This window comes from Heterodontus francisci, chromosome 43 (assembly GCF_036365525.1).
Source record: "Heterodontus francisci isolate sHetFra1 chromosome 43, sHetFra1.hap1, whole genome shotgun sequence".
NCBI classification, from domain to species: Eukaryota; Metazoa; Chordata; class Chondrichthyes; order Heterodontiformes; family Heterodontidae; genus Heterodontus; species Heterodontus francisci.
In genome coordinates, this window is record NC_090413.1 from 31,631,989 (window position 1) to 31,644,763 (window position 12,775).

General features: G+C 49.4%; 2 protein-coding genes across 3 annotated transcripts in view; both read right to left on the bottom strand.

Annotated features, from left to right (window-relative positions):
• The window catches only part of cnn1b (calponin 1, basic, smooth muscle, b), a 100,219-nt gene that overhangs the window by 79,167 nt on the left and 8,277 nt on the right, over positions 1-12,775 (bottom strand). The window lies entirely within an intron of this gene.
• The window catches only part of LOC137355822 (TLC domain-containing protein 4-B-like), a 37,562-nt gene continuing 30,060 nt past the window's right edge, over positions 5,274-12,775 (bottom strand). Inside the window, exons 5-7 of the mRNA XM_068021394.1 lie at positions 12,426-12,520; positions 12,221-12,294; positions 5,274-5,946 (exon numbers count right to left, since the gene is read on the bottom strand). Of these exons, the coding sequence (XP_067877495.1) occupies positions 5,637-5,946; positions 12,221-12,294; positions 12,426-12,520 (479 nt within the window). The 3' untranslated portion in view covers positions 5,274-5,636. The remainder of the gene's footprint in view (positions 5,947-12,220; positions 12,295-12,425; positions 12,521-12,775) is intronic.

Below are 12,775 nucleotides of genomic sequence, written 5' to 3' on the forward strand. Positions count from 1 at the left end.
TAGCATGGAAAGAGGATTGGCTAACTAACAGGAAACAGAGTCATAAATGGGTCATTTTGGCAAACAGTAACTGGTGGGTGCCACAGGGATCATTGCTGGGGTCTCAATTATTTACAATCTATAATTAATGACTTGGATGAAATGACAATGTATTGTTGCCAAATTTGCTGATGATACAAAGATGGATAGGAAAGCAAGTTGTGAGGAGGATACAAAGAGTCTGCAAAAGGATATAGATAGGTTAAATGAGTGGGCAAAAATTTGGCAGATGGAGTATAATGTGGGAAAATGTGAGGTTGTCCATTTTGGTGGGAAGAATAGAAAAGCAGATTATTTAAATGGAAAGAGACTGCAGAGTGCTGCAGTGCAGAGGGATCGGGATGTCCTCGTGAAACACAAAAAGTTAACATGCAGGTACAGCAAGTAATTAGGAAGGCAAATGGAATGCTAGCTTCTATTGCAAGGGGGATGGAGTATAAAAGTGGGGAAGTCTTGCTACAACTGTATGAGACGTTGCTAAGTCCACACCTACAGTACTGCGTACAGTTTTGGTCACCTTATTTAAGGAGGGGTATGCTTTCATTGGAGGCAGTTCTGAAAAGGTCCACTAGGTTGATTCCTGGGATTAAGAGGTTGGGCCTATACTCATTGAAGTTTAGAAGAATGAGAGGTGATCTATTGAAACATAAGAGTTTCTGGGGGGGCCTTGACAGGCTGTTTCCCCTCATGGGGGAATCTAGTGTTAGGGGGCAGAGTTTCAAAATAAGGGGTCTCCTATTTAAGATGGAAATGAGGAGCAATTTCTTCACTCAGAGGGTTGTTAATCTTTGGAATTCTCGACCCCAGAAAGCAGCGAGGCTGGGTCATTGAATATATTCAAGGCTGAGCTGGGCAGATTTTTGATTTACAAGGGAGCAAAGGGTTATGGGGGCAGGCAAGAAAGTGGAGTTAAGGCCACAATCAGATCAGCCATGATCTTATTAAATGCCAAAGCAGGTTCAAGGGGCCAAATGGATTACTCCTGCTCCCATTTATGTTCTTTGAAGAGAGGATTGTCGAGGGTGCTTTGAAGGGGAGAGAGATGATGCATGAAGAGAGGGAATATATCTTTTCTGGGGTGTGGTACCCAGAACTGCAGTATTCAGATGTGGTCTAACCAGTGCTCTGTACAGCTGTAACATAACTTCCACTCCTGTGTATTCCAGTCCATTTTTAAATTACTTTTTGTACCTGTCCACTAGTTTTTGGTGATTGCTGCATTTAGACCCTTAAATCTCTCTACTACCAACAGTTCATAGCTTCTCTCCATTTTGAAAATACTCTGATCCATTGTAGGTACAAGGTGGATAACTTCACACTTTCCCACATTGAACTATATCTGCCACAGTTTTGCCCACTCACTTAATCTATTAATGTTCCTTTGCGACTTCCTGTTCCTGCGTACACTCTTTACAATGCAACCTTAGTTTCATCAGCAAACTTAGTGTCATGCTGCGCCCCCACCTGCCAAGAATGAGGCATATTTTGCCATATGGACATTAAACTTCAAATTGTTGCTGGGAAGAAGAGAAGGCCTGTTATAAGGGCTGCCAGACTTGGATGGAGGACCGATAGGGACAAGAGAGGTTACTTCCCTTGTTCACTTATCCGAAAATGGACTTTGATCACCAGGTATTGTGTGTAAGAGGAACATTCCAGAGACTGCCAAGGTGATACAATCCACAAACTGATTAAATCAGCTGGTCACATGACTATAACTGGCTGGTGCAGGTTTTTTAAAATTAGCCAGAGTTTTTGAACTCAGAAAAGACCGTTTGCTCCTGGAATGAGAGGACCTCTCCTGTCTGCTCCTATCTCTCTGTCACAAGCCTCTGAGGTCACATGAACTTCAAAAGAGAAAAGTCTCCTACATCGAACAAGGTGTAAGAAGAATACTGGGCCCCAACGAAGAGCAAGACCTACCTAAAATCAAGGTCACTACAGCGAGCTCGATGAACAGTAACCAAAATCATCTTCAGACATTGCCTCAAACTTTTCCACTTTCTTTCTTCTGCTCTTTTCTGTCTCTGTCTGTGTGTATCGCATATGCATGCTAGCATGGGTGCGTCGCGTATCTGTAGGCGTTAACCGAATTAGAGTTTAAGTCTAATAAAGTTCAACCTTTTTCCTTTAAACCTAAGAAAACCTGTTTGTCTAGTTTCTTTGCCTTATAATTGGAAGTTAGTGAAAAAGGATTCACTTGGGGGAACTAAAACAAAGTGTGTTTAAAATTAAACCCTGTTACGGTAAGACCAGGTGAAGGCTGAGAGAGAACCTTAGACCCTTTTCTCATAACACTTAGATCTCCATCTCTCTATTTCTTCATCCAAGTCCGATGCGTTATCTACAGATTCTGCTATGAGGGGCAGATGGTACTTGAAAGATCAGGTAGATGAGTACTTTGGAGGTTTGTGCACTCCCTCCGACACCTTGACTTTGCTTCCACATGTTCCAGATGATATCCCTCAAGGTGTACGATGCCTTCACGAATGAGCTTTCTCCATGTAGGACAGTCACAAGCCAGGGACTCCCACAAGTCGACGGGGATGTCTAATCTCTTCAGGGATGCTTTGAGGATATCCCTAAAGAGTTTCTGCTGAGAAACTCTTGCCACAACCACATGAGTGGAACAGCGGCTTTGGGAGTCTGGTGTTAAGCATGCGAATGACATGACCCATGCAGCGGAGCTGGTTTTGGGTGATTTGTGCCTGATGCTGGGCAGGTTGGCTTGAGAGAGGACGATGCTATTGGACCACCTTTCTTGCGACTGGATTTGGAGAATCTTGCGGAGGCACCTCTGGTGGTTTTCTCCAGTGCTTTAAGGTGCCTGCTTTAGGTTGTCCAAGTCTCTGAAGCGTATAGTAGCGCAGGTATCACTGCTGCTCGGTAAACCTTAGTCCTCGGGCTGAATTTTACAGACCCGACCCGCACCCCCCCCCCGACCGACTTCGGGGGTTGTGGCGCCAGGCAGGGGGGGCTCGGTGCCAGAAAATGTCTCTGGGAAAGGCCCACCACAGATCGTGAGGGCCCGGCCTGATATTGCCGGCGGCAGCGAGGCCTCTTGGCAGCCATCCTGCCACTTGGCGACGGAACTGTCTGGGGAATGGAGGCATAATACTGGTGGGAGGGGGAAGCAAGTAAGTTTCTCAGTGCTGTGGGGGGCGGGGGGGAAGAAAGAGTGAGGTCAAACTAATATCATTGGTGTAGGGGTTGGTAAGAAGGGTTATTGTGTAAAGTTTATGTATTTGGGAGGGGGAGGTGCGGGAGGTCAGATGGACAACGCAAGAGTTTTGGTGGGGGTGGTGGGGGGGGGGGGAAGATATGGCAAGTAATTAGTTCTATGGTTATGGGGGGTGGGAGAGGGGCGAAATAAATAAATGTTTTCAATTTTTTTCCTTAAATTTCTCCTTAAATATTTAAAAATGGCATCAGCACCTGTGCAAAGGGGTGGGCGATCTGTCCTGGCTATTTAAATGAACCGCCGCGTTTAATATCACAGCAGCTCTGCAACGTGGGGCCCGGTTTTCGCCCACCGCCAAGTTCGGTGGCAGGAGTATAAGTTCCAGCCCTAGTCTCGGTTTTGAGATTCTGATTCTCAAACACTCTCTTCTTCAGTCAATAGGTTGCCTTCAATTGCATGTGCTTTTCTCTTGCATAGAACATTGCTAAATGCCTTCTGGAATTCCATATAAATAAAACCCATAGACACTCCCTGACTACCATGTTAGTTACCTCCTCAAAACATTTAACTTATATTCATTGGACATGATTTACCCTTATACTGGTTTACACTAACCAGAAGACAGTTAAGTGAACAACAGTTAACCAATATCTGGTATTCTGACCCAGAATGATGCCATTTGAGACTGATTCATTAAACCATTTCGTATCTTGCACACTTACCAGCTAAACTGAAATCAGAAACTCTTTAAAAGTAGTGCATTAAGAAGTGGGGATGGATGGGGTGACACAATCATTGTCTATGCCACATTTTAACTGCAAGCGAATTGCACAAAACGTCAAATGCATGAGGGGTGGAAGTTAGGGGAGTGGGGTCTCCTGACACCATTCACAATTAGAACCCCGGACACCATTACCATGGGGAAAACAGAGTCTACAAGAATATTAGATAGTGCTTGAAAAAGAGGAATATTAAACGTTATGGAGATTGAGTGGGGAAATGGGATTACACGAGGTAGTTGATTTGTAGAAAAACATTAGCATAGATTTGACGTGAAAGGCCAGTTTCTACAATTATATGCGTTTCTGGAGACAGAGGGACTGAGGGATATGGTGAGCTGGCAAATAGGGGTCCCCGTTCATCTATGAAAAGGGGATGGATCTGTTGGGCAAAATGGCCATTTCCTGCTCCTAAAAATCCTTGTTTTAATAATCAGATAACACAAACCATTAAGAAAGAGATTGAAATTGTTACACCCTCCATATAATTCATTCAAATAAAGACTGACTCTAGATTCTGTTCTGGGTCCAAACATGACTGTTGTGGCTCAGGGGTAGCACTCCCACCCTTGAGTCATCAGGTCATGTGTTCAAGTCCCACTCCAGAAACCTCAGCACATTATCCAGGCTGGCACTTCAGTGCAGTACCGAGGGAGTGCTGCACTATCAGAGGTGCTGTCTTTCAGATGAGATGTTAAACCGAAGCCCTTTCTGATGGATGTAAAAGATCCCACTGCGTTATTTAAAGAGCAAGGAAGTTCTTCCTGGAGTCCTGATCAATGTTCAACTTTCAGCCAGCACCACTGAAACAGATTATCTGGTCATTATAACATTTCTCTCTCTCTCTCAGAAACACATACCTCTCACATATATTCCTCTCTAGTACGCAGAGCCCCACCTCCCCCCTCTCTCACACACAACTTGAGGGACTAAGAAAACCAGGAGCTGCTGCTACAGATCAGGGATTCAAGAAGGAAAAGGTCTTTGGGGGTTCTCATAATCTGGAACAACAGAGAAAGGCACCAGTGGCACTTGAGAGCAGACTAACTGGGAGAGAAGTACATGGGGAGAAAAAGGAAGAAACAGACACACAGAAGATACACGGTGGAATCATGGCAATGTTTTTTGCTCAAATTTGCCAAAAAACAGTTATTTCAGGCCTAAAGGCACATGCTCTCCATAGCCTAAGCAACAATCTACTCAGTGTTCAACTAGCACAGTTTGAAAAGATGTGGATGAGGTAATCCTACAAAGCAGTTCTTGCTGGGCCACAGACCTTTTGATCCATACCTTTGTCCAGGCCAGCAATGGACAGCTTGACCCAGGCTGGCTCTGAGGCACTTTTCAATCTTGAGGCATCGTCTTATGGTTACAGATAGATGAAGAATTGATTAGTTTATGAGAATTATTGAATGGAGAACGTAGCTCAGTTTATACAAATCTAAGTGTAATCACAAAATCATGCCATTTCCAATCTCAATATCTTAGTTGCAGTGTTCCGTAATGCTAGCATTTACAGTTTTACATTGAAAATCTCAACCGTAATTGTAAGTTTTAACAGTGTTGATTTGGTGCAGATTGATTGAACGATTAATGTTTGCGCAGATCAGACTTATCCTGTAGACACTGCTACTTCTCTATAAACTCTTACTGAGCTCAGCTTTCCAGTGCTTCTGAGATGTAAACAGAATTTTCCAGCACCCTCTGGCGATTTTGTACATCCAGATTGTGTTGAGAATATCCAAAGCAACACTGGATATGATCCAAGCGCACTGTGGCCCGAGGCCCAGGCGGTGGAAGGCTGCTGTCCCAAAGGTAGAAGCCGTTTGCAGGTAGTAGGACGGAATCACAGCAATGCGTACAAGGAAGAAGCTCACAGACATGGCGACACCATTCAACACAACCAACCTGGCACTTCTGGGAAACCGCAGAACCTCAAAGAACCACCTGCACTTAAAACACAGAGTGCATTATCATTCAGTGATAAACAGCTCCCGCCACCCGGGGACAGTGCCAGACACACACCTCCCGCCACCCGGGGACAGTGCCAGACACACACCACCCGCCACCCGGGACAGTGCCAGACACACACCTCCCGCCACCCGGGACACTGCCAGACACACACCTCCCGCCACCTGGGACAGTGCCAAACACACACCACCCGCCACCCGGGACAGTGCCAGACACACACCTCCCGCCACCCGGGACACTGCCAGACACACACCTCCCGCCACCTGGGACAGTGCCAAACACACACCACCCGCCACCCGGGACAGTGCCAGACACACACCACCCGCCACCCGGGACAGTGCCAGACACACACCACCCGCCACCCGGGACAGTGCCAGACACACACCACCCGCCACCCGGGACAGTGCCAGACACACACCTCCCGCCACCCGGGACACTGCCAGACACACACCTCCCGCCACCTGGGACAGTGCCAAACACACACCACCCGCCACCCGGGACAGTGCCAGACACACACCACCCGCCACCCGGGACAGTGCCAGACACACACCACCCGCCACCTGGGACACTGCCAAACACACACCTCCCGCCACCCGGGACAGTGCCAGACACACACCTCCCACCACCTGGGGCACTGCCAGACACACACCTCCCGCCATCGGAGGGCAATGCCAGACACACACCTCCCGCCACCCGGTACACTGCCAAACACACACTTCCCGCCACCCGGGACACTGCCAGACACACACCACCCGCCACCTGGGACACTGCCAAACACACACCTCCCGCCACCCGGGACAGTGCCAGACACACACCTCCCACCACCTGGGGCAATGCCAGACACACACCTCCCGCCACCCGGTACACTGCCAAACACACACTTCCCGCCACCCGGTACACTGCCAAACACACACTTCCCGCCACCCGGGACACTGCCAAACACACACTTCCCGCCACCCGGGACACTGCCAGACACACACCTCCCGCCACCCGGGACACTGCCAGACATACACCTCCCGCCACCCGGGACACTGCCAGACATACACCTCCCGCCACCCGGGGGCAGTGCCACAGACACACTTCCCGCCACCCGGGACAGTGCCAGACACACACCTCCCGCCACCCGGGGACAGTGCCAGACACACACCTCCCGCCACCCGGGACAGTGCCAGACACACACCTCCCGCCACCTGGGGCACTGCCAGACACACACCTCCCGCCATCGGAGGGCAATGCCAGACACACACCTCCCGCCACCCGGTACACTGCCAAACACACACTTCCCGCCACCCGGGACACTGCCAGACATACACCTCCCGCCACCCGGGACACTGCCAGACATACACCTCCCGCCACCCGGGGGCAGTGCCACAGACACACTTCCCGCCACCCGGGACACTGCCAGACACACACCTCCCGCCACCCGGGACACTGCCAGACATACACCTCCCGCCATCCGGGACACTGCCAGACACACACCTCCCGCCACTCGGGACAGTGCCAGACACACACCTCCCGCCACCCGGGGACAGTGCCAGACACACACCTCCCGCCACCCGGGGACAGTGCCAGACACACACCTCCCGCCACCCGGGGACAGTGCCAGACACACACCTCCCGCCACCCGGGGACAGTGCCAGACACACACCTCCCGCCACCCGGGGACAGTGCCAGACACACACCTCCCGCCACCCGGGGACAGTGCCAGACACACACCTCCCGCCACCCGGGGACAGTGCCAGACACACACCTCCCGCCACCCGGGGACAGTGCCAGACACACACCTCCCGCCACCTGGGGCACTGCCAGACACACACCTCCCGCCACCTGGGACACTGCCAAACACACACTTCCCGCCACCCGGGACAGTGCCAGACACACACCACCCGCCACCCGGGACAGTGCCAGACATACACTTCCCGCCACCCGGGGGCAATGCCAGACACACACCTCCCACCACCTGGGGCACTGCCAAACACACACCACCCGCCACCCGGGACAGTGCCAGACATACACTTCCCGCCACCCGGGGGCAATGCCAGACACACACCTCCCGCCACCTGGGACAGTGCCAGACACACACCACCCGCCACCCGGGACAGTGCCAGACACACACCTCCCACCACCTGGGGCACTGCCAGACACACACCTCCCGCCACCTGGGACAGTGCCAAACACACACCACCCGCCACCCGGGACAGTGCCAGACATACACCTCCCGCCACCCGGGGGCAGTGCAACAGACACACTTCCCGCCACCCGGGACAGTGCCAGACACACACCTCCCGCCACCCGGGACAGTGCCAGACACACACCTCCCGCCACCCGGGACACTGCCAGACATACACCTCCTGCCACCCGGGACACTGCCAGACATACACCTCCCACCACCCGGGACAGTGCCAGTCACACACCTCCCGCCACCCGGGGACAGTGCCAGTCACACACCTCCCGCCACCCGGGACAGTGCCAGACACACACCTCCCGCAACCCGGGGGCAGTGCCAGACACACACCACCCGCCACCCGGGACAGTGCCAGACATACACTTCCCGCCACCCGGGGGCAATGCCAGACACACACCTCCCGCCACCTGGGACAGTGCCAGACACACACCACCCGCCATGAGGAGCAGCACCAGACAAATTTGGGAAGCATCTGTGAATTAGTGCCCTCTGTAACCATGGTCACCTCCTCACCATTCAACCTGTCTTCAGACTTTGATACAGTTGACCACACCAATCTCCTCTATTGTCAGCTGAGTGGGAATTCACTCACTTGGTTCCACTGTTACTTATTTTAATACATTAACCACAGCATCGTCTACAACAGCTTCTCTTCCCATTCCAGCATAGTTACCATGAGTTTCTTCCACCACCGCCCCCACCCCGCTCCAAGGTTCTATCCTCTCATTTGCATGTTGCCTCTCTGTCACATCATTCGAACATACATCAGGATCCCCATGTATGCTGATGACACCCAGCTCTACCTTACCATCACCTCTCTCAACCCCTCCACTTCCTCTGTGTTGTCACACTGCTTGGCAGACATCTAACCCTGGGCCAGAATTTCCTTGAATTAAACACCGGGGAGAGTGACGTCATTGTCTTTGGCCCCCACTGCAAACTCTGTTCCCCAGCCACCCATTCTATCCCTCTCCCTGGCCACTATCTGAGGCTGAACATAAGAAATAGGAGCAGGAATAGGCCTTATGGCCGCATTGAGCCTGCTCCATCATTCAATAAGATCATAGCTGATCTTATATCTCAACTCCACTTTCCTGTCCTATTTCCATATGCGTTGATCTTAGTGCCTAAAAATCTATCAATCGCAGTCTGGAATATACTCAATGACCGAGCATCCATACCCTCTGGGGTAGAGAAATTCCAAAGATTCACAACCCTCCGAGTGAAAGAATTTCTCCTAAATAGGCAACCTTTTTCCTGAAACTACAACCCTTAATTCTAGACTCGCCAGTTAGGAAAAACAGCCTCTCAACATCTACCCTGTCAAACCCTCGAAGAATTTTATTCATTTCAATGAGATTACATCTCAATCTCTGAACCAAACTGTTCACAACTCCAATGTCCTTTTTGGCCCTCAGCTGAGCTTCTGACTACATATCTGGACCATCACCAAGACTGCCTACTTCACTTCTGTAACATAACTAGTCTTCCACTCCATCTCATCCACTTGCTGCAGAAACCCTCATCCTTGACTTTGTTATGACCAGAGTTGACTATTCCTATACTACAATGGCTGGCCTCCCATCTTCCACCTTTCATAAACTTAACCTCTTCCTAAATTGTAACAAGTCCTCTTCTTCCATCACCCCCGTGCTCACCACTGACATTGGCTCGCAGCCTAGTAACATCTCGACTTTAAAATTCTCATCCTCATGTTCAAAACCCTCCATGACCTCATAGCTCCCCATCTCTAACTTCCTCTAAACCTACACCTCTTGAAGATCTTTACACTCTGTCAAATCTGGCCTCTTGCACATTCATCAAATCCCTTGCTCCACCTTTGGCAGCCATGTCTTCAGCTCCAAGCTCTGGAATTTGCTACCCAAATCTCTGCATCCCTCTAACTCTTTCCTCCTTTAAGATATTCCTTAAAACCTACCTTTGACCAAGCTTTTGGTCACCTCTCCCAATGTCTCCTTTGTCTTAAAAACAAAGAACAAAGATAATTACAGCACAGGAACAGGCCCTTCGGCCCTCCAAGCCTGCGCCGATCCAGATCCTCTCTCTAAACATGTCGCCTATTTTCTAAGGTTCTGTATCTCTTTTCTTCCTGCCCATTCATGTATCTGTCTAGATACATCTTAAAAGACTCCATCGTGCCCGCATCTACCACCTCCGCTGGCAATGCGTTCCAGGTGCCCACCACCCTCTGCGTAAAGAACTTTCCACGCATATCCCCCCTAAACTTTTCCCCTTTCACTTTGAACTCGTGTCCTCTAGTAATTGAAACCCCCACTCTGGGAAAAAGCCTCTTGCTATCCACCCTGTCTATACCTCTCATGATTTTGTACACCTCAATCAGGTCCCCCCTCAACCTCCGTCTTTCTAATGAAAATAATCCTAATCTGCTCAACCTCTCTTCATAGCTAGCGCCCTCCATACCAGGCAACATCCTGGTGAACCTCCTCTGCACCCTCTCCAAAGCATCCACATCCTTTTGATAATGTGGCGACCAGAACTGTACGCAGTATTCCAAATGTGGCCGAACCAAAGTCCTATACAACTGTAACATGACCTGCCAACTCTTGTACTCAATGCCCCGTCCGATGAAGGAAAGCATGCCGTATGCCTTCTTGACCACTCTATTTACCTGCGTTGCCACCTTCAGGGAACAGTAGACCTGAACACCCAAATCTCTCTGGACATCAATTTTCCCCAGGACTTTTCCATTTACTGTATAGTTCACTCTTGAATTGGATCTTCCAAAATGCATCACCTCGCATTTGCCCTGATTGAACTCCATCTGCCATTTCTCTGCCCAACTCTCCAATCTATCTATATTCTGCTGTATTCTCTGACAGTCCCCTTCACTATCTGCTACTCCACCAATCTTAGTGTCGTCTGCAAATTTGCTAATCAGTCCACCTATACTTTCCTCCAAATCATTAATGTATATCACAAACAACAGTGGTCCCAGCACGGATCCCTGTGGAACACCACTGGTCACACTTCTCCATTTTGAGAAACTCCCTTCTACTGCTACTCTCTGTCTCCTGTTGCCCAGCCAGTTCTTTATCCATCTAGCTAGTACACCTTGGACCCCAAGCGCCTTCACTTTCTCCATCAGCCTGCCATGGGGAACCTTATCAAACGCCTTACTGAAGTCCATGTATATGACATCGACAGCCCTTCCGTCATCAATCAACTTTGTCACTTCCTCAAAGAATTCTATTAAGTTGGTAAGACATGACCTTCCCTGCACAAAACCATGTTGCCTATCACTGATGAGCCCATTTTCTTCCAAATGGGAATAGATCCTATCCCTCAGTATCTTCTCCAGCAGCTTCCCTACCACTGACGTCAGGCTCACCGGTCTATAATTACCTGGATTATCCCTGCTACCCTTCTTAAACAAGGGGACAACATTAGCAATTCTCCAGTCCTCCGGGACCTCACCCGTGTTTAAGGATGCTGCAAAGATATCTGTTAAGGCCCCAGCTATTTCCTCTCTCGCTTCCCTCAGTAACCTGGGATAGATCCCATCCGGACCTGGGGACTTGTCCACCTTAATGCCCTTTAGAATACCCAACACTTCCTCCCTCCTTATGCCGACTTGACCTAGAGTAATCAAACATCTGTTCCTAACCTCAACATCCGTCATGTCCCTCTCCTCGGTGAATACCGATGCAAAGTACTCTTGGTGTCAATCTTTGGCTAATTACGCTTCTGTAAAGCGTCTTGAGATGCTTTACTATGTTTAAGGCACTATATAAATGCAAGTTGTTCAGTATGCGTGTGTAAGGGTAAACTACACATGTGTGATAAAGCCTGTGTAGATTGCAATTCTCTATCGCTGTGATGTGAGCTGGCCATGATTTAAATAGAGGAAAACACTGATCAGGGTGAATGATGAGAATTTTTTTTTAAACCAATTTTATTTGATATTGAAGTGAGAGCAGGATGGGCACATGCCTGTCTAGATTTCTGTACCCGGGCTTGTGCCCCTGAAGCCCATTGGGCAAATATGGATACAAAGAGCGCTCCAAAACTGAAACCACCACTTACCGCTGGTTTACAAAGGGTGTGGAGAGCTCTGCGATCAGGCGAAAATTAGCAAAGTAAGGAAGGAGACCTCGTGCCTGTGAAGGAGAACCAAGGTTATATAAATAATCTAAGGCAAGCTTGCTAACAGGATATTGTGGAAAATGTTGGGTTTATTCCTGAACCCACCAAACACTGATTGATGAAAGCTGCTCATCCCTCGACTTACCAGCACATACTGGTATGCATAGAGCGCTGCCAAGTGGTGGCTGATGAAAAACCTGTCCCCTAATGTCTTCCAATGCCAGAAGAGAAGCAGTAAATCTGCAATGAGAGCAAGGGAGTGAGGTGGGCAAAAATCAGCAACCAATGAGAGCAAGAATATGAGTTTGGCAAAGCTGGCGACCAATGAGAGCGAAAGCATGAGGTGGGCAAAGCCAGCAACCAATAAAAGCGACAATACACAAACCAAACAATGTTTGATTCTGCATCAGCCAACATTCAAGTGTACAGATGTCCAAGGACAATATGTCATTTAACACTTAACTGGGAGTGTTTGATGGGGACAGTGTAGAGGGA